This window comes from Peromyscus eremicus, chromosome 5 (assembly GCF_949786415.1).
Source record: "Peromyscus eremicus chromosome 5, PerEre_H2_v1, whole genome shotgun sequence".
In the NCBI taxonomy this organism is placed as follows: Eukaryota; Metazoa; Chordata; class Mammalia; order Rodentia; family Cricetidae; genus Peromyscus; species Peromyscus eremicus.
Genome location: NC_081420.1, coordinates 70,705,987 through 70,727,710, shown reverse-complemented (window position 1 = coordinate 70,727,710; position 21,724 = coordinate 70,705,987). Strand labels below are relative to the sequence as shown.

General features: G+C 40.0%; 1 protein-coding gene across 1 annotated transcript in view; it reads left to right on the top strand.

The window, feature by feature from the left end:
- C5H10orf67 (chromosome 5 C10orf67 homolog) overlaps window positions 1–21,724 on the top strand; it is a 120,895-nt gene that overhangs the window by 44,887 nt on the left and 54,284 nt on the right. Inside the window, exons 9-10 of the mRNA XM_059263663.1 lie at window positions 11,028–11,087; window positions 11,872–12,207. Of these exons, the coding sequence (XP_059119646.1) occupies window positions 11,028–11,087; window positions 11,872–12,207 (396 nt within the window). The remainder of the gene's footprint in view (window positions 1–11,027; window positions 11,088–11,871; window positions 12,208–21,724) is intronic.

The following is a 21,724-nucleotide window of genomic DNA, read 5'->3' as shown; positions in this document are numbered from 1 at the left end:
CATCGAATTTCTCACGGAAGGTCTTCTGTTCTTTGGTTTTCTGTGACTGTTTCCCAAAATATTTTTCTGGCCTATTAAGAGTCTCATGTGAAAAGTCAATGAGTATTTAAAAAAAAAAAAAACCACCACAATAAGCACAGGCAGGCAATCACATGTGATATGTTAGAATTGTCACGAGACCAATATTTGAGAACTCAAAGGAGAAAAGACTCATTTTGGCCCACAGTTTCCAAGGTTCCTGACTATGGTCCTCTAGGTTCATTGTTTCTAAACCTGTGATGAGGTAGAACATCTGGGGGCAGAAATGGTGGAGCTTAAGATGTCAGGAAGAGGCCAACAGGGGGACCCAGGACAAGATAGAGTCCCTGAGGGCATGCTTCATATTTTCTCTAGCTAAAGTATCACCTTGAAGTTTCAACTACCTCCTAATAATGCTGGTTATTTATTAATCCCTTAGTATACAGATCCATTGATTAGGTCAGAGTACTCATGACCCAATAGCTTCTCCATGATTGGGTCCATTTTCTACAGACCTAGCCTTTAACACACAAGTTTTTTAGAGGGCAGGGGTGGGGGCACGCAGCAGTTTCATATCTCTGCAGTAACACATGGAGAAATTGTATTCCTAGAAGAGGCTTGGGGAAAACTCAAGAAATAGTTCTGCACCTTCCTGCAGCTCCTAAGTGAATGCTTTTCATTTGTCTTAAAGTGCACAAAGGAGAGGGTTCCCCATCAGAAAAGAACTTCATTGAGCTCCTTCCCTGACCTGCTATCCACATGCTTCATCTCTCTCTACTTTCTCGGTGCTGCCTAGAGTCAAGACAGATGGGAAGTAAAGCTTGTGCTCTAGTACTATTCTGGGGACACAGCACCAGCAGACTCCTGAGGTCCACTTGCTTCTGTAACTGGGATCCAGGTGTCCAAATTGCTTTTCATGCATGCTTCGAGTCACCCCAGTCCTATTGTGTGTGATATGGCAGTGTTTGGCCAACCAGATGGGAAATGGATGTTTCCTGTGATCTGAGCAAAAACCTCAGTGATCCCAAAATTCTGGGAAGACTAGCACCCAATGAGCAGGGGTGGTGAGTGACTGGTCACTGTATGCCGGGCTGCCAAAGGAGTTCTCCTCTCACATTCTCACTGCCCACTTGTCAATCCAGTGTGTCCCCTGCAATACTAGACGGCTGAAAGTCCTGCTCCCCCTGTACCATCTAATTATACAGTCAAAAGGGCAGAAAGCAAAGCCGATGACAGGAAGAACTCCCTCCATTAATTGGTGTTCACATACCCTCTAAAAATCTGCACTGTACACTCAGGAGTGCTATGAAAGATTTAAGGTAATTAGCACTGTATTGTCACGAAAATAATTTATGATTTACAGAATTCCAAATGGCTTCAGGGACTCTGAGGATCCTTGGACCATACTTTGATATCTGCTATACTATTTAATAATAAGTTGAAAATATGCCTAGCCAGTTGTAAAGGAAATGTCTGCTCTTTTATGCTTTTGATCCTCTTCTTTTCCCAATTAATTAATAACTAGTAACCTTTCACTAATAACTTCTCCTCGGCGCACTGTTGTTAGAATGTTACATTAGTACATTTCTCTCTCTCTCTCTCTCTCTATCTCTCTCTCTCTTTCTCTCTCTCTCTCTCTCTCTCTCTCTCTCTCTCTCTCTCTCTCTTCTTTTCATTATTTTTTATTATGTTTTTGAGGCAGGATCCTGCCATCTAGCATCTCAGTCAGGCTTAAAGCTTGTGATCCTCCTGTCTCAGTCTCCCAAGTCAAAGGACCACAGTGTTCCACCACGCCCAGCTACATTACGATATCTCAATGGACTGTGCTATTAATGTTAGGCTCAGGCAGAAAGTTCCACATATGGGGCTAGAGAGAAGGCTCAGCAGGTAAGAGCACTTGTGCAAGCATGAAGCCTGCACTCTACTGGTGACATCTCTTCTGCTCTCATTGGCGTCATCAGGATGCCTATTCCATAACGATTCCCACAACAATGGGTGCCATTTTTCCTAGAGTGAAGAGGCATCCTGAAGCTTTCCACCTGATGGCCCTTGCTACCCTGAGCCTTTTTGTGCTTGTATCCTGGTACCATGTCCCTTGTATGAGTCTACGCATTGTAATTTAATGTTAATTCCTTGTTTGCTAAATAATTTTCAAAATTAACTCTAGCCGGGCATTGGTGGCGCACGCCTTTAATCCCAGCACTCGGGAGGCAGAGGCAGGCGGATCTCTGTGAGTTCGAGGCCAGCCTGGGCTACCAAGTGAGTCCCAGGAAAGGCGCAAAGCTACACAGAGAAACCCTGTCTCGAAAAACCAAAAAAAAAAAAAAAAAAAAAAAAAAAATTAACTCTACTGACGTATAGTACTGAGATCACCATAGGAAAGTTCCATGGCCTCCCAATTTTGCAAAAAATTAGTAATTTTGAATTTTTTTGAAGATTTTCTTTTTAACCAGTCAGTCTGGTATGTATAATATTTAAGTTTATGATTTTAACCTGTTTCATTGACTATTGGTGAAATCAAATACCCCATGTCTCATACCTGAACGCCCTCTTTCCACCCCTTCCTGTTAGTATCTATTAAATAGTATAAGATTACTTTTATGAAGTTGGGTTTTGTTTGTTGTCCCCTATGATCAAGGTTCACTATTCTTCCTGTGAGTACCTAGTTTCCTCAGTACTATTTGTTGAAGACGCTATGTCTTCTTCAATGTGTACTTTGGCATCTTTGTCAAAAACTGTGAAGCTGTAGTTTCATGGACTTGAATCCTCTGTTCTACTCCATTGGTTTATATGTCCGCTTTATGCCAGTACCATGCTATTTGTCTCACCATAGCTTTCTAGTATAACTTGAAATCAGATATGGTGTTATCTCTAGCATTATTCTTTTACTCAGAATTGTTTTTTTACTATCTAGAGTCATTTGTGCTTCCATATGAATTTTTTAATTTGTTTTTTGGTTTTTGTTTTGTTTTTCGAGGCAGCGTTTCCTGACGTAACAGTCCTGGCTATTCTGGAACTCACTCTGTAGAGCAGGCTGGCCTCGAACTCAGAGATCTGCCTGCCTCTGCCTCCTGAGTGTGTGCTAGGACTAAAGGTGTGTGCCACCACTGCCCGGCTTCTATATGAATTTTAATATTGGGGTTTTTTTGTCTATTTCTGTGAAGAATAGAGCTAGAATTTTGATGTATATTACAATAATTCTGTAGCTTGCTCTTGGTAGGATGGCCATTTTCACAGTTAACCCTACCAATCTGGGATAACAGGAAGCCTCTCCATTTCCTACTGTCTTCCCCAATTTCATTTCAAAGTTTTCATTGTAGAAGTCTCTCACTTCTTGGTTCATTTTATTCCAAGGTATTGGGGGAGATGGTGCCATTGTGAATGGGATTGTTTCTTTGATTTCTTTCTCAGGATGTTTGCCATTGACATATAGGATGGCTATTGATTTCTATTATGTTAATTTTGTATCCTGCCACATAGTGGCTGATCCCATTCTAACTTTGATGAGAGTCATAAACTGGTTTAAGAAAACTCAAAGTAGAATATATATAAAGAAATCCACTGTGGGTCACATTATAATTAAATTCCAGACAAGAGGCCAGAGGAAAAGAATCTTAGCCAGAGGAAAGTGATAGGACTTTGAATGAATTTTATTATAATAGAGCACAGATTCAATAACATTTCTTATTTAAAGGAAATTATCACCCAGAAATAATGATGACAGAAAGAGGAGAACATTAAGAGAGTGTGTGAGAGCAAAAGTGTGGGTGAGCATGACTGCAGACTGATCTGTAAGTTGTTGAAATCAGCTTTCATGGTTGTTAAGACGTTGTAATACCATCTAATGTTCTATCCTCCATCTATGCAGAACAAATGTTGAAAACAAATCTACTTTAAAGGGGCAAGTGTGATGCCGGAGCAGCAGGCTGGCTGGTTGATCATCCTCCTAAAAAAAGAAAAAAGAAAAAAAATTCACACATCTCTCAATGTTGTTATAAATTCTATATGTAGATTTGGATACCTGTTGTAACACCAAGAAAACTGTACAAAGTACTACAATTTAAAAAAACTAGAAATAAGTAAAAACAAGAAATAAGTTTTAAAAAATAAGTAAAATCTTTAAAATTGTCTCAGTAGCCCATAGAGAGTAAGAGAAAAGAAACAGGCTGGAAACCAAAAGAGAAAAAAATAAAATGGTAGAAGGAGTTCTATATTTATAATTTCTGTAAGTGTAAAGAGCCAAGGACATCAAGTTAAAAAAAAAACAGAGAATAGGATAAGAAATTACAATCCAATAGTATACTGTACACAAGAAATTCACTAACCCAAGTAAGTTGAAAGGAAATAGAAAAAATAGTCTGTAAACAATTTAAAAACAAAACAAGATTGACCTCAACAACTTCAGACAAAGTAGACTAGGGGAGAAAAAAATAATTATTGTAAAGGAAAGTGATTTAAAAAAATATCAGTCTGCCAAGAGGACACAATGATACCAAAATCATATGGGGTATAAGACAGCATAAAGAGCAGGTATTTGTGGAGCTGAAGAGCTGAGCAAGCAAATAGATATATCCACACTATGACTGGGAAAATTTTAAAACTCTCAGCAAATGATTAAACTAATAGATGAAATCACCATGAATATAGCTAAACTGAGACATGTAAAATACAAGCTATCAAAGGTTTAATTGCTCTATAGAAGACACTGTATAGCTACAGTAGAATATGTATTTTCTCAAGAGTCTGTGGCATATAGAGTCGTAATATAAACCAGAATGTGTTCAAAACAACATGTTCTATAGTCATAATGAGTCTAATCTACCAACCCAATGAAAAGAGGAAAATCTCCAAAGACTTAGCCATTAAACAACACATATCCAAACATGACTTGATGTAAATGTTTTAAAACAGAATTAAATGTAAGACATACCAAATATGTAACATATAGATAGAGTAGTACTGAAAGGAATATAACACTGAGACAAAAGAAGTCAGAAAGCAATCATCTGCCTACCCCAAGAAATTCGAAAAAGAACAAAATAGACTCAAATCAACACAAAAAAAAGCAAATAACGAAGATCATAGCAGAGATCATTAAAACTGAAAATGGAAAAATAACAGAAGTCAATCAACAAAGAGATGAGTCTTTCAATGAAATCAATACAATTGATAAATCTGTACCAAGACTAACACATGTATAAAGAGATGGGTGAAACTCCAAAATGAGGATGAAATGAGATATCAAGATAAATGCAGCCTTCAAGAAAACAGGACATCTGTATCACATCCCCTCCTCCCAAAGCTCAGGAGTCACTGCAAAAGAGGAGGCAGACAGTGAAAGAGACAGAGGCAGTGGATGAGTAAAAGGAAGCAGTGTCTTCCAGACTAGGCAACAAAGGGCCACTGTCCATGTGAACTCAGTAATTGTGATAGCATACACAAGTCCAGTGCAAACTGAAGCCAGTACAGATCTCAGCATGGAAAGGGCAGGTAGACATGAAGTCCTATCCGGAAGTGAGGAGCTGAAGTATTAGCAGAGGAAGAGTCAGTTACCTTTAAGAATATGGCCCCTGATAAGTCAATCATGCTCCAATGGAAGGCCACACCTTTAAGAAAATATGACAAGCACAAACTGGACTTGATAGGTGGAGAAAAAAGGAGGACACAAAATTGGGTGGGTAGAAAAGGGGAGAAGGATGAATATGATCAAAATACACTGTAGGAAATTCTTGAAGAACTAAGTTTTTTTTTTAAGACAATCAGGAAAAACAACAACAAACAATTTTATGTTCATAGATTTCTCAATGTTAAGAACTGAAGCAATAGAGAGACCAAGGCAGACAGTTTTCTGTGAACTTGAGTCCTTTTTGATCTACACAGGAAGTTCTAGACCAATGAGCCAGGCCAGGGTTACACAGTGAAACACTGTTTCAAAACAACAAAAGAAAAGAAAACCAACATCAACAACAAACAAGCCACCACCCACAAAACCTGAAGCAATTCTTGTGAAAAGAAAACTCCAGGTTTCAATGTTTTCACCAGAAATTTCTATCAAACGTTTTTAGCTTCTCATGATGTGTTCTAGAAAAGGAAATAGCACTTCCCAGTGAGTTTATGAGGTTAGTTTCCCCACGATAACAAATCTAAATTGAGACAGTAACAAATACTGGTAAATGGAAATTTGTTGCATATAAGAGGATTTATGAGTTGTGGTTAAATAAGGTTTATTTTTAGTGTGTAAGATAGTTTAACTTTTACAAAACAATTATGGTGGCTATTCTTGGTTGTCAATTTAACTACATCTGGAATTAACTAAAACCCAAGTGTCTGAGTACACCTGAGGTATTTTTTTCTTAATTAAATCTTTGGAATTGGGAAGATCCCTTTTTCATCTGGATCTTTTGAGGAGGGAAGATCCACTTTTATCTGGGTCACACCCTTTGCTGGCAGCCTATATAAAGGACATGGAAGAAGGAAGCTCACTCTCTTTGCCTGTTTGTTCTAGCTCTCACTGGCAAGTCCATTTCTTCATTGGCATTAAAGCCTACTTCTTCAGGATTCTGGCATATTCTGAAGACCAGCTGAGACATCCAGTCTGGTGTGAACAACTACTGGATTTTTGGACTCTCCATTGGTAGACAGCCATTGTTGGACTAGCTGGAGGATAGCCCATAAGCCATTCTAATAAATCCTCTTAAAATATGTAGTGTGTGTGTGTGTGTGTGTGTGTGTGTGTGTGTGTGTGTATAAAACCTCTTAAAGTCTCCACTTTGTGCAATACCATATTGGTATTGCATCAAAACACAGCTTTCTAGGAATACATAACACTCAAGTCCAAGTCAGTACAATTAGCAGTTTTTGCTCTGTGAAAGAACACATGAAGCAGATGGAAAGAGAAAATATTCTCAAACCATATATCCACTAAAAGTGTAGGATCTAGAATACATAAAGATTTCTCAAAACACAGTAGTAAATCCAATTAGAATGTAGTCAAAAGACATAAACAGATATTCCCTTGAAAGGATGGCCAATCTCGTTAACTAGGAGGGAAAGCCGTGCTAAAGACACAGGAAGACACTACTACAATCCTATTAAATAGTTTGTTTTTAAAAAGAAAGGAAAATAGCAATAACTGTAAATAAGTTGGCAAGAATAAAGGAAAACTCCATAACATAAGGGAAAGTTTGGCCATTTCTTAAGAACTAAACATGTGATTACACCATCCAAGAAATCATACCCGTGAATTTTTCACAGAGGAAAATGAACACCTACGTTCATGCACAAAAATATTCATTAACTGTACTCGTAGGAGTTAAGGGCTGGAAGCAGCCCTTACACCCTTCGGCAGTTGAATGATTGAACTGTGAGCTCTCTACATCACACGGGACAATTGCACAAAGAACAGAAATAAACTTGTGACACAGGCAACAACTTGGATTAACCTCAAGAGGATCCTGCTAGATGGAAAGGCAGGGCCACTAGGGTAACACACACACCCTTTGCACTATTCCATTTTTTATAACATTTTGAAAAGATACAGTTTAGAAATTGGGTACAAAGTACAACAATGTTTGCCAGGGTTAGAGATTAGGGGGAGAGAGAGGCTGGGTGTGGTAGAGGTGGATATGGCTCTAAAAAGGTAACCCAGGGTCATGGGATTGTTTTGTACCATTGACTGTAGTAGAGGATATCCAAACCTATGCTTGGGATCAAATTTCATAGAAGTAAACACACACACAAAAAGAACATCTAAATAAAGTCAGAGGAGTGTGAGCCACTTGGCTAGTGTGGATTCATGCCTTGTTGACATTCACTTGAGAATTAGGAAACAGATGGTCTGAGAATCAGGAATCTTAAGCATTTGCCCTATCTGCAGGTCAGAGAATGGACAGTGATGCCTACATCCACTGTGTTCACATCAAATTTCTGATAGGGATATTATACTGTCTATACTTTGCAAAATGTTTCTATTGGGGAAATTAGGTAAAACATATCAGAAGATCTCACACTTATTTATTACATTGAATATGAATCTCTAATTTTTTTCAAATTTATTTTGAAACGACTGTCCATTTTAAAGCACTGAGCTGACCATTGGTGAGGAAATGCTGGCAAACTGAATAACCATACAAAATCTGGTAGTTGATAAAAAGCCAAACATGCAACTACAACACAACCAATAAACTGTTTCCTAAATGGCAACCTTTCTAATATATAGTTCTAGATATTTTCTACTCAGTTGTACTTTTTCATTCATTAAAAAATATTATTTAAAATTTTAATAATGTGTATGGGGGAGTACATATAAGTGCAGGTGCCCAAAGAGGCCAGAAGAGGGTGCTGAAATTTTCTGGAGCTGCAGTTACAGGCAGTTGTGAGCCACTAACTAAGATGGGTACTGGGGAACCAATAATGTGTTTGGTGACTAAACTTTCTTTTTAATTTGCATTAGTAGTGTTTTGCTGTGTAAGAGTGTTGGGTCCCCTGGAACTGGAGTTACAGACAGTTGTGAGCTGCCATGTGGGTGCTGGGAATTGAACCTGGGTCCACTGGAAGAGCAGTTAGCGCTCTTAAACACTGAGCCTTCTCTCCAGCTCCCAGATGAAAGAAGACATGGAAATAAGAAGGAAGTATGCCAGCATCAGCACCAAGGTTGTATGGACTCTATCATCATCTATCTATCTCTACTGTTGTGCTGTCTCTCTGCATTCAAGACGCTGTGCACGCCACTGCTTTCTCATACATGAGTTTAAAAGAATGCTGGATATCAAGAGGAGGCAATACTGTTGCTGCAGAAGAGCCTGGTCCCTAGCACACAATGATGTCAAACTTCAGCTCCAGAGTATCCAGCATCTTCTTCTGAACTCTGAGGATACCAGCATTCGTGTGTGTGTGTGTGTGTGTGTGTGTGTGTGTGTGTGTGTGTGATTTCTTTCATTGGATTTCTCACGGTGGAGCCTTTAAAGGAATCAAATGAGTGTTTTGGATTTCCTTATTCTGTCGTGGAACGGCATGTCAGTCCCCCCGCCCCCAGTGCTATGCTCCCAGTTACAAGAGCTTTGCAAGGCTTCAGAGAGTGTACAGCGGCTCCCCTGGCTTTGTGCTCCTGAAAAACTCACCAGAAAAACTACAGATGCTCCATGGTCATACGGGGTTTTAGAAACAATGTTTATGTTGAAAAGATTGGTGTTTTAATAGACCCTACTTTAGATCATCCAATTCATACATGGGGATATGTAGCTATTCATTTAGGTCTTTTAATGCTCACCAACAATATGTCATTTTCAGTATTGAGATTTTTTACCTACTGTGTTAAATTTATTTCTAATTATTTTGTAGTTTTGAAACTGTTGTAGATGGAATGTTTTTAGATTTTTAATTGTTAATTCTTAATATTAATATAAAAAAGCACAATTGTTTGGGCTGTGGGGTTGCATATCTTTAATCCCAGCAGTTGGGAGGCAGAGGCAGGTGGATCTCTATCAGTTCAAGGCCAGCCTGGTCTACAAGAGCAAGTTCCAGAACAGCCAGGGCTAAACACAGAAATCCTATCTCAAAAAAATAAATAAATAAATAAAATAAAATAAAATAAAATAAAAGCACAGTTTACTTTTATATCAATGTTGTATCTTGAAGTCTTGATGGATTAATTTATTAGTCACAGTCATAGTTTTGTAGATTCTTTTGGATTTTGGTATGTTAATAAAGTTTACAAGTACTTATCTTTGTGCTTTTTTATTTTCCTTATAGTGTCTTATTACAATTGCTAAGACTGCCAATATGACATTCAATAGCAATTATGTCTTGTTCCTAGATTTATGGAAGAATAGGCCATTAGTTTATCAATAAGTATATAGCTTGTCTGTTTTCTTAGGCAAACATTTGTCAAATTTAGGAGCTTTTTTTATTACTAGTTTCCTGAGAGCTATTTTCTTTATCATGAATGGCTGTTGCAGTCCGCTATGACGTGATCACATTGGGTATAGCAGAATGAATGCTATTTCAGAATGCTAGGGAATTTTTGAATTCCTTGAGAACTGGATTGAATTTGACAATGGCTATGTTGAAGATTATGGAGAAAACAATTTTTACACTGTTGTAATAGGGCTTAACTATAATATTAGGTTTAACTTCACAGCCACAGCTACTACTTGATATATACCTTCACAGGCATTAGTGACTGTCCTCTCAGATAGCAAGATGTTATAAGACACATTTCTAGCGAGTTCTGATGACTGCTTAAAGCGATAAGGCTTCATATACAATGAGATGAATGGTCACATGTATTTCCCATCACCTTTTAATTTCAAATAAGTTTAGTCATAATTAGAATCATTGGCATTACTTAAAATTCATATTAAACAAATCTTAGTTTTATTGAAGCATGCATTAATATAATATTTTGATACAATTATTTTTATACCTGGAAATCAGTATTAACTTTTAAAGTAAAATTTTGTCCTTTATATTGTTGATATTTAGCTGTTAAATTATTTTGTTTTTTTAATTGCAAGGCTTATAATGATGTATAAAAATATCACTTCATAAGCAAACAACACATGAATCTATATAATCTATTATACATAAAAGCAGTAAATATTTTTGGTTGTGATCCTAGCCTTTAATGGCTGAGCCATCTCTCCAGCCCAATAAGCCAGGCGGTGGTGTACACCTTTAATCCCAGCACTCTGGAAGCAGAGGCAAGCGGATCTCTGTGAGTTTGAGGCCAGCCTGGTCTACAAAGTGAGTTCCAGGAAAGTCACAAAACTACACAGAGAAACCCTGTCTCAAAAACACAACAACAACAAGAAAAAAAGCAGTACATAGATGCTAATTGAAATAGCCACACTTATATGTATTTCTGTTCTTATTTTAAGGGCCTTTTTCTAGGTACAAGTTTGTTTTCTAATTAGCATTCAGCACATAATCTGTTTAAGATGTTTTGTAATTATTTCTCTGTTTTAATCTTTGCAAATGATAACAGATGGTATGGCCCTTGTTTTTTACAGATCAATAGGCAGAAAGAAGACATGGAAATAAGAAGGAAGTATGCCAGCATCAGCACCAAGGTTGTATGGACTCTATCATCATCTATCTATCTCTACTGTTGTGCTGTCTCTCTGCATTCAAGACGCTGTGCACGCCACTGCTTTCTCATACATGAGTTTAAAAGAATGCTGGATATCAAGAGTAGACAATACTGTTGCTGCAGAAGAGCCTGGTCCCTAGCACACAGTGATGTCAAACTCCAGCTCCAGAGGATCCAGCATCTTCTTCTGAACTCTGAGGACACCATAGCACACACACACACACACACACACACACACACACACACACACACACACACACACTTAAATAATTCTTTAAAAAAGACTCATCTGCAAGTTAAACAAGATGGGTATGTGGAAGATAGAAAATGAAGAAAGTAGGGAGGGAAAGAAGAAGCTGAACCGTGGAACCAGCAAGCCATCCCTCAGAAAGGCTGCTCCAAACCCTAGGGCCCAATTTCCTCCTTCTTTCTACCCCGTTTCTGCTTCCTTGCCCTTTTCCCACCTCGACACAAAGCTCAGCCTGCCACCTCACCAGCTTCAAAAGGCCTGTATCTCTACAGGTGCTGCCAGGGAATGTCCACCTGTTTCTATGTTTTTTCCTACAACAATGGGTTAGAGGGACATTCAATTCCAGCTGCTAATCAAGGCAGGCAAGGGTGGGCTGCGGAACAAGGGCAGATTCACATCCACTGAGAATGAACCTGCTCACTCTGGGATTCTTGCTTGGGGGAGGGTAAGTAGTGGGGAAGAGCTACAATTCTAAGTGATGAAATAAGAATAATTCTTGACTCTTTTTGGGCAGAAAACAACCAAGGGAAGAGATTCTGCTTTTTACTTACGGCCTTCAAGTCGTCAATCCAAGAGCGTGACGTTATCTGAAGATGGACATGTTATAAGGCCACCTTCTGCTTCCCTCAGTGTATCACCGAAGCTAAAAAGGAAGATTTCAAAGAAATATGTTGGTGCCGCCGTTGTTCCTAGCTCTGCTGCTCCTGAAGCAGCTGCTGCTCCTGAGGCAGGTGCTGCTCCTGCTCCTGGTGCAGCTCCTGGTGCAGCTACTGTTCCTGTCGCTCTTCTCACCACGCCTGTTGGTTCTATTGTCACCGATTTCGTTGGAAAGGCAGATAAGGAAAAGCATGTAAGAACCATGTACATCACCTCTCTCTGCTGCACTTCACTGACTTCATGTGCACAGGGTTCCTGACTTGTTAGCCTTTTCCAGCTGCAGCCTCATGCCTCCTACTTCCTGCCAGCATCATCCAGGCCCACTGTCTAACACACCTGACTCTCATGTAGGGATAAGGGTCCTGGCAGCTAACCAGGGGGCCTTAGTTTTCTCAGAATGATATTTCTGTTACGCACAGCTAGCTGCATTGTGTAGGTTAGTTAGTAAGCCACAGTAAATCTCTACTGAGAAGCTAGATTCTAAGTGCTTGTTAGGGCACATATCTTTAACTCCTTTCTGTATAGTATTTATATTACAGATGTCTCCCTGAAGTACATGGAAGGATCTGGTCCCCTTGGACACATAAGAGTCTACACCTCACAGCTAGATTAAATAACACTATTGGGAACAGATATACACCAGCTGTAAACTGTTGCTCTTCTTAGCCTGTTATCAAGTCCTCTGGTGCTCAGCTGATTGGTGGCTTATGACAGCTATGGCAGCACCATTCCCTAGGCATGGGTTCTAGACCGCATACAAAGGAGAAAGCTAGCTGAGTACAATCATTCCTCTCCTTCTGCTTCCTGACTGTAGATACAGTATGAGGAGACCTCTTGTTGCTTTGATTTCATGACAGGCCATACCCTGGAACTAAGAGCCAAAACAAGAAGCCCTCTCTCCCCCAAGTTTCTCTTGTAAGGTTATTGAACAACAGCAACAAGTAGCAAATGGGCATGGCTTATTACTGGGTAGTGTATTCTCCAAGACTGCTTTTTGTGATGGTCCCGGGGAGAATTTTCTTTGTGTTTCGCTGTGGGGATATTGATGGTTGTTGGTGCACATGGTCTACAGGCACCGCACATTGTGTGTAACCAGACAAGATTCTTTTCTGGGCTGACATTCAAAGAGCTTAGATCCAACTGGTGACTCAGTGGGCCGATGGAGAGCCGTTCACATTAACGTGTCCACTTGGATGTTTAGATCTCTTAGGTTCCAAGTCTTGTTCTGCCAGGGTCCCATGTTCTTCCTCCCCTCCAGGTGGCAGAATCTGCCTATCTATCCACAGGACACATAAGAACAGAGCAGAATTATACAGTTGTGTGCATCTTGCTTTTGAAAAGGGGATGGGAAAGAACACAGGCCTCTTAAGCCATTTAATCAGAGACACAGATCACTCCCTTCTCAAGTAAAGGAGAGAGAAAGAGGGAGACTGGGTGTTGCTCCAGCAGGGAGTCAGTCTACTAGTGAAGGAAGCACCAAGAGGTGAGAAAAATCATTCTCAACTGGTATAGTGTTGCTTGCCTGTGTGATCCCAGCACTCAGGAGGCAGAGGCAAGAGGATCACTACTATTGTTGGTATTTTTCTCTTTTGTTCTTTGGGGAGCCTGCCACCCAGCTCCCTAATAGATCACACACAGAGACTTATTCTCATTGATGAATGTCCAGCCTTAGCTTGGTTTGTTGCTAGCCAGCTTTCCTTAACACATCTGTCTTTTGCCTCTGGGCTTTTCCTGTTCTCTTACTTCTGTAAATCTTACTCCTACTCCATGGCTTGCTGTGTAGCTGGGTGGCTGGCCCCTGGAGTCCTCCTCCTTCTCTGGCTCCCTCTTTGATCCCTCCTCCCAGATTTCTCCTTCTATATATTCTCTCTGCCTGCCAGCCCCACCAATCCTTTCTCCTGCCTAGCTATTGGACCATCAGGTGTGTTAGACAGGCAAAGTATCAGCTTCACAGAGTTAAACAAAAGTAGCACACCTTGAAATAATATTCTACTACGCACTACGGCAGTAAGGCTGAGGCCAGCAAGGGCTACACTGCAAGTCTTGCTTTAAAAAGAGGAAAGCCAAGAGCAAAAAGAGATGGGGAGTGGAGAGAGACAGAAAAAGAAGGAAGGAAGGAAATATATATGTTTCCACTGTAAAAATTAGGAGGTAGAGTCAGGTGGAAGGCTATATGAACCTCCGAGGAAGAGACTTTGTACGTGACTGACCAGTGGCTCGGTTCTAAAGTGACTATTTTATAATCCAGATATTGAGAAGGGTGTTTTTAAGTTTCCACCAAACAAAAACTGATCAAAGGGCTGGGAAGATGGATAACTGGTTAAGAATGCTTGCAGTACAAGCATGAGGATCTGAGTTGGAGTGCCCAGAACTCATGTAAAAAGCCAAGTGTGGCTGCTTATGCCCATACCCCTCGCCATTCCCAGGTGAGACAGGCCGGCCAGCCAGCCTAGTCAAACAAGGTGTCTTGCTCCATAAGGGACCCTGTTTCAAAGGAATAAGGTGGAGTAGAGTAAGACAACTGAGGCCCTCCTCTGGGCTCTGACTGCTTGGGCTCATCTCTCTCTCTCTCTCTCTCTCTCTCTCTCTCTCTCTCTCTCTCTCTCTCTCTCTCACACACACACACACACACACACACACACACACACACACACACACATGCTGACAATCAAAAACTAAAGCACTGGTCTGAGTGGTTAGTGCCACCCACCTGTGACAGGAGAAGAGAGACCAACCAGCCAACCTGGGTGACCGTGATAGGAGAGCAAAGGCTTCTTGCCCAAGGATCATGGGGACAATGCTATGCCACCTAGTTTTTCTAAAACAAGATTTTTAGGAACATCTGGAGATGTAGCTCAGTGGTAGAGTACTTGCCTACCATGCACAGACACACAGATTCCACCCCCAGCACTCCCAAAAGTTTTTCCCTGAAGGCTCACATCAAAGAGATAGACTTTTAGGAGTACAGATCTGTCTCCTCCTCTAGTGTTGTGGGAAGAGAGGAGAGACTGCTCTATTGGACCATGGAGGGAGGAGGTGTTAGGGTTTTGAGGGGTAGGCTCTTGCTGCCATTATGCCTCCCTGCTTGTATCTGTTGGAGTTTTTAACATGGCAAGGAGGGACGATTTTGTGGCCTCAGAAGGCCACTGACTTGTAAACTTCACTTTGTGAATTTCCATCCCTGAAAAGTAGGTTTTGAACCATCTTTAGGTAGATTCTGGAGGTTTTTTCATAGAATGAACTTAAGCAAATTGTTGCTTAAAGGGTTTATGGCCATTTAGCAGAATTCAATGGGGCCCTCGTACAAGTCTTTGGCTTCCTCGGTGAGCTGGTGCTGGGCGACTTGTTCCAGAAGGTGTCAGTGGACAGTGAAGGGGATGCCTTTCGGAAGTGTCTGGAGTCTGAGGTCCTAGATTCTGCCTAGATAGGGCAGCAGAGCAGCATCAACAGCCAGGCCCAGCAGCTGAGCTCCCATCCTGAGGTCCCAGCAGCAGGGGGCAGCTGCACTAGCCGCCTCCCTGCCCCCCTTCATGACCCCAAGGCTGGAACTGAATCCTAGATATCGGGCTCAGAAGCTCCTGTGCCCTCAATATAGATACATGCTGAGCTCTCAACATTAAGAGAGGCAAAGACCCCCACCCCCAGCACTTTCCCACTGAGAAGACACAAAAAGAGAGAGGAAAGGCCACTTAGGGTCTCTGACAAGTACAATTTCAGTTGGCTTTTCTCCTGGTATCACACTCTCTTCTGATCGGAATGACTGTTATCTAGAGGTTTCCAGAGCTTCAGGGAACATTCTGTCAAGTGGTGAGATGCTCAAGTTAATGTTTAACAATAAGCACAAATTGGACAAGAGAGGGGCATGGTGACCTAAGCTGGTCCTCACTGTCACAGTAATTGATTCAATTTTTAAATACATTTTCTGCTTTGCAGTTATTGCTGTCCCCTATGTTAGTCGTCATAATCCCGTGGTCATCCTCCTGTGGGATTCCTTTTGCAGTGCATATTAATTCCATCAAAGCCACTCTGCTTAGGACTACCTTTAAATGTTTAACTCAGAGGGTCGCTAGACCTCCTTAAATGACCTTTAAAGGGCTTTCTAATATCCACGACGTGCAAATGACCGCATGGAAAGCTGGCTGCTGGAACTTTTACAGCAGTCATTTCACTTCCTAATTAATCATACTTATTTTTGAAATGTGTGTCATTTGGTGGGAACGGTGCACATGCTGCCTGGGGGAGGCACACAGCGATAAGGGCAGTGTTTAGCCAGTCTGAAAAACCATGACACACGCATTGCCTTCAGATATCAGTTTAGAAACGATTTCATAACATAACATTTGTATTTGCACAGGATACTTATGTAAAGTTTATTTTTTTGATAGCTGTAAAACAGTTTAAATACTCAGGTTTTATGTATCAAGGTTAAACTGGATTCCCAGGTTTCCCGTCCCCCTCATCACCCCAAGTAATTAGTTAATTAAGGTCACACCCAGTCAATGCTTCTCTGGAAGACTTCTGAGCCTCCTTTGGGGTAGCCTGGTCTATGCTGGCAAGCCATATGGCATGTGCTTTGGTCTGCTCAGGGCCCTTCTGTGTGGGAAATAGGACAAGGGACAAGGCCAATCTTGTTCTTGTTCTCCTCACAATGCAAAGCAATTTCTATAGGCAAAAAAAACCTCCCAAAAAACAAAGGAACAAAAACTATACTATATTTAACATTTAATAATGACTAGTAAAAATAGTTTTGCAATAGTTTGCAGTTAGGACTATAATCATCCTGCAAGCTAGTAATTTTTAAAATATGATTGTATGTTACCAAATTATTGTTGTCTACCAAATTATGCTATCTCCACCATTAAACTTTTTTGTTTGGCAAAATTATGAATGAAATTTAAAACAAACTGTACAGGGGAAGAAAGAGATATACCTATTCATTGTGCAGTATTTCATTTGTTTCTGCCTTGGCTGAGCCTGGTAAATCAGAGAGCAGAGGGAAGCCAGAACTTCGCTGGTTGTTGATCTGGGAATGCCAGGGAACTGGGTTATACAGAGAGGGAGATCCTGGATGTGACATGTGTGGTCCTTGCAGGCTGTCAAAGGATATTAACTCTATTTTGATAATTATGTTGATGGAAAAGAATTTCACTGATACTGATTTATTATGGTGTGAGTGTGTACATGCATGTGTGTGTGCTGTGTGTGTTTATGCATGTGTGTATGTGTGTGTGCATGTGTGCTGTATATTTTTATGTGTGTGTGCATGTGTGCTGTGTGTTTGTATGTGTGCTGTATGTGTGTGTGTACTGTGTGTTTATGCATGTGTGTATGTGTGTGCAAGTGTGCTGTATATTTTTACGTATGTGTGTGCGTGTGTGCTGTGTATGTATGTGGTGTGTGTGTGTGTGTGTGTGTGTGTGTGTGTGTGTGTGTATGTATGTTGCAATGCTCATGTGGAGATCAAAGGATAACTTAGGGGAACTGGTTCTTACCTTCCACCTTGTGAGGTAAGGCCTTTTTGAGCTACCCCAGGCAAGTTGACTCAAGAGCTACCAAGAGGTTCCCCTGTCTCAACCTCCCTCTTGTTTTAGCAGTGCTGAGGGTACAGTTGTGCACCTCCACATCTGGTTCTGGGGATTGAACTCAGGCTTTCAGGCTTGTGCAGAAGGTATGTTTACCTAGCCATCTCTCTGACTTTAATTTTGTAGCTTTGTTTCTTTAAGATTAATGCCTTGGCCGGGCGGTGGTGGCGCACGCCTTTAATCCCAGCACTCGGGAGGCAGAGCCAGGCGGATCTCTGTGAGTTCGAGGCCAGCCTGGGCTACCAAGTGAGTTCCAGGAAAAGGCGCAAAGCTACACAGAGAAACCCTGTCTCGAAAAACCAAAAAAAAAAAAAAAAAAAAAAAAAAGATTAATGCCTTTTGTTTTCTTCTCCTTAATGTAATCTGCTTATTCATCAGGCGAATGCACAGTGTAGTTCCAGCACTTAGAGGCTGAGGCAAGAGGGTCACAAGCTGTGAGGCCAGTTTATACTAGACAATACCATCTCTAAACGAAACAGTTTTTAAAGGAGAAAGAAAACTGAAATTATAAAGGGGAAGTTGTTTATTCCTCCATTATTTTATTTTACTTCCAACTTTCATTCCCAAACAACTTCAGGTAGTCAGTAATATTCCACTAAATTGATTTGATGCCAGGCAAATCCATTGTCTTTATTAGTTTTTTAGCCTATGCAGCTTAAATAGGGACCAGAAGCTGATTCGCTGTTGTTGAAACAGGGTCTCACCATGTAGTTGAGGCTAGTATTGACCTCACAATCCTCCTGCCTTAGTCTCCTGGGTGCTAAGATTGCAGATGTGTACCACTATGCCTAGCAAAAAGAAGCATTTTGTTTAAGCTTAAAAAAACTTTTTAAAATGAGGGCTGGAGGGATAGGTCAGCAGTTAAAAGAGTGCTTGATACTCCTGCAGAGGGTCTGAGTTAGATCTGAGTTAGGTTCCCAGCACCCACATTAGGTGGATCACAACTGTCTGTAACTGCAGCTCCAGGAGGACCTGTACACACACACACACACACACACACACACACACACACACACACACACCACAGGGTGGGAATAAATATCTTTAAAAAATGTTTACAAGTGCTTGCAATCCCACTTTACTAATCTTATAAAGAAATAATTTCTCTGTTGATAACATAAATACATATATCTTTCCAGTCATTGAATGAACTGGAGCCATGTGTTTATGTGCATATGTATGTATATATATATATATGTGTGTGTGTGTGTGTGTGTGTGTGTATGCATATAAACACACATATACACACATATATACATATGCATACATATATTATTTAATGTATAGTATACAATTGATATAGTTATATTATAACTATATTTATACTATACTATAACAACTATTATACTATATTATAATAAATAACTATATAACAATAGTTAATATAAATTATATATATACACATAATATGTATAATATATAGCTAATATTATATATTATGTATACATATGTGTGTATGTGCATACCTCAATCAATAACTCAGTCACAGCAGCAACTACCATGAATATTATAAACTCCAATAACTCCAATGACTGAACCCACACTAAACATTTTTAGAATCATTGAGCAGGAACCAGAACCTGGGTGTAATTCTGGTGATCTCTTTCTCCAAGTGAGACTATGTAAGTCCTGATTAAATTATATAACATTCCTATATCTGGTTACATTGGATAGATTAGATGCATATTTAAAGATAATTGTTAAAAAATAAAAGTATATTTCAATACATTTTAATGTTAGAATTAGATTTCAATTCATTTAGGTTCTACATAATCATTGAAAAGGTTAGGAGAATGAAGAAAGCAACAAAAAGATTTCAGAGGAACCCAGACTCTAATGAAAAGCCACTGTGGTAGAAATGTCAGGAGCTCTCTCATTAAATAGCTTAGTCTTCAGCTTAGAGCCAGTGCTGCCAATAATAGTCCAGGAAGCTACCAAGAACCTGTCCGTCTGTCCGGGTGCCGTAGTCCGGGTGCCGTACTCTAAATGCTTCTGGGTGTTCATTTCCAGTTTTCCACCAAAGGCCTAATTTTTCTAGAGATCTTAATATGATAGACTACAAAAAGACAAAACTGTTGCTGTTTTCTTTTCTTTTCTTACATTGTGTGTGTGTGTGTGTGTGTGTGTGTGTGTGTGTGTGTGTGTGTGAGGGGGGATGGCATACTCCATAGCATGTGTGTGGCCATCAGAAGACAACTTTCAGGAGTCAATTCTCTCCCTTCCATCCTGTGGGTTCTGGAGATCAGTCTGTCCAGGAGCCTTGGTAGCAAGCACCCTTACCTGCTGAGCTCTCTGGCCCTTATATTTTAATATAAATATTTTCATGTAGAATTTTATGTAATTGTTCTTAATGAGATTTCCACATGATGCCAACATTTACACCATTTTTGGAGCTTTCACTTTCTTGTGTAGATCTAAGTTTTGGTCCATGATCATATTTTCTCTTTTGGTCAGTTGATAATGAAGTCTCAGTTTGTGTTTGTGTTGAGCAGAAATCTTGATTTTTACCTTCTTTTCTGAGTCTGGAATGCCAGGTTGACAGTTTTATTCTCTTTTATTGTTCTGAAGATATGAATCCATTGTCTTTGGCCTACGGCTTCTGATGAGAAACCTACTATAAATTTCTTGGACTGCAGTGCAGGTCAGAGTAGAATGGTTACCATCTATGTGCAAGGCCCTTGGTTCCATACCCAGCATCCTGAACCCCTAAAAGTTTCCCTTTTATTTTGCATTTCAGCGGAGAGGTTACATGCCTTTGGGTGTTGGTTGTTCGACCCTCATGCAGTCTCTTCATTTCTATATTTACATTTACCTTTATACAGTTTCTTAGATTTATGACTTGATGTTTGTTAGATGCAGCCCACCATTAACAAAACTGTTAAGCAGCACCTAAGCACAGGTCCGTTTGACCATCTGAACTGCTCTGGATCCCTAGTATGCTCTGCCCATGAATACTGAACTTTTCCATGTGCTCCTAACCCTCTTCCTTTGCCTGACCCATGGCTTCCGCCCTGGTGCATTACTGGTGTCTGGAGGTAGTTGCTTGTTAGGAAGATATAAATAATATTGATATAAAAGTCAATTAATCCTTTAGTAAAGGTTTAGATAGAAAATGATTCATTTCTTCCAAAACACTGGTTTCCTTTCCGGTTGCTGTCATAAAATGTCCTGACAAAAGCAACTTGGGGTAAGAAGGGTTTCTTCTGGTTCACAGTTCCTGGTTCCTGTCCATCCTGGAATCTGAGCATCAGGAGCTTGAGGCAGCCGGTCACTTTACATGCACTGCCAGGAAGTGGAGACTAGTGAACACTGGTACTCACCTAGTTCCTCCTTCTCATGTAGTCCAAGATCCAAAAGTACATAATGATACCACTCACTGTCAAGGTAGACCTTCCTGTCTCAATTTACCTCACCAAGATGATCCTTCACAGACTTGCCCAGACGGCAAATCATCCCTCAAAGGTGTGTGTGGAAGCTTGTTTTCTCAGTAGTTCTATGACTTTTCAAGTTGATAATTGAGAATAACCATCACAGTGAGTTAGAAGATGATTTTGGCAGTGATATATTTAAGTGTTTGAAGGAAAGCAATAAGGGAGAAATGCCTTTACCTAAGTCCAGTAAGAGTAGCCAAAGATATAAATATATATATACATATATATACATATATATACATATATATATATATTTGGTTTTTTTGATACAGGGTTTCTCTCTGTAGCCCTGGCTATTCTGTTCTGAAACTAGTTCTGTAGATCAGGCTCACCTTAAACTCACTGAGATCCGCCTTCCTCTGCCTCTTGGCTACTGTGATTAAAGTTGTGCACCACCACTTTCTATCAAAAAAGAACTTTTGACAGGAAAAAAAAAATTGGAATATGTGAATACTGTAAGGAATATGGTAAATTTTATGGCAGTTAATAAGTATAATAATGTTTCTTCTGTTACAAACCTTATTGGCTCCAAATTTTTAAAAATAAATAAATAAATAAATAAATAAATAAATAAATAAATAAATAAATAAATAAATAAATTTTATTTAATTATTTATTTGTTTGTTTGTTTGTTTTACAATCCAGCCACAGTTTCCCCTCCCTCCTCTTCTTCCAGCCCTGCTCCCCATTCCCATCC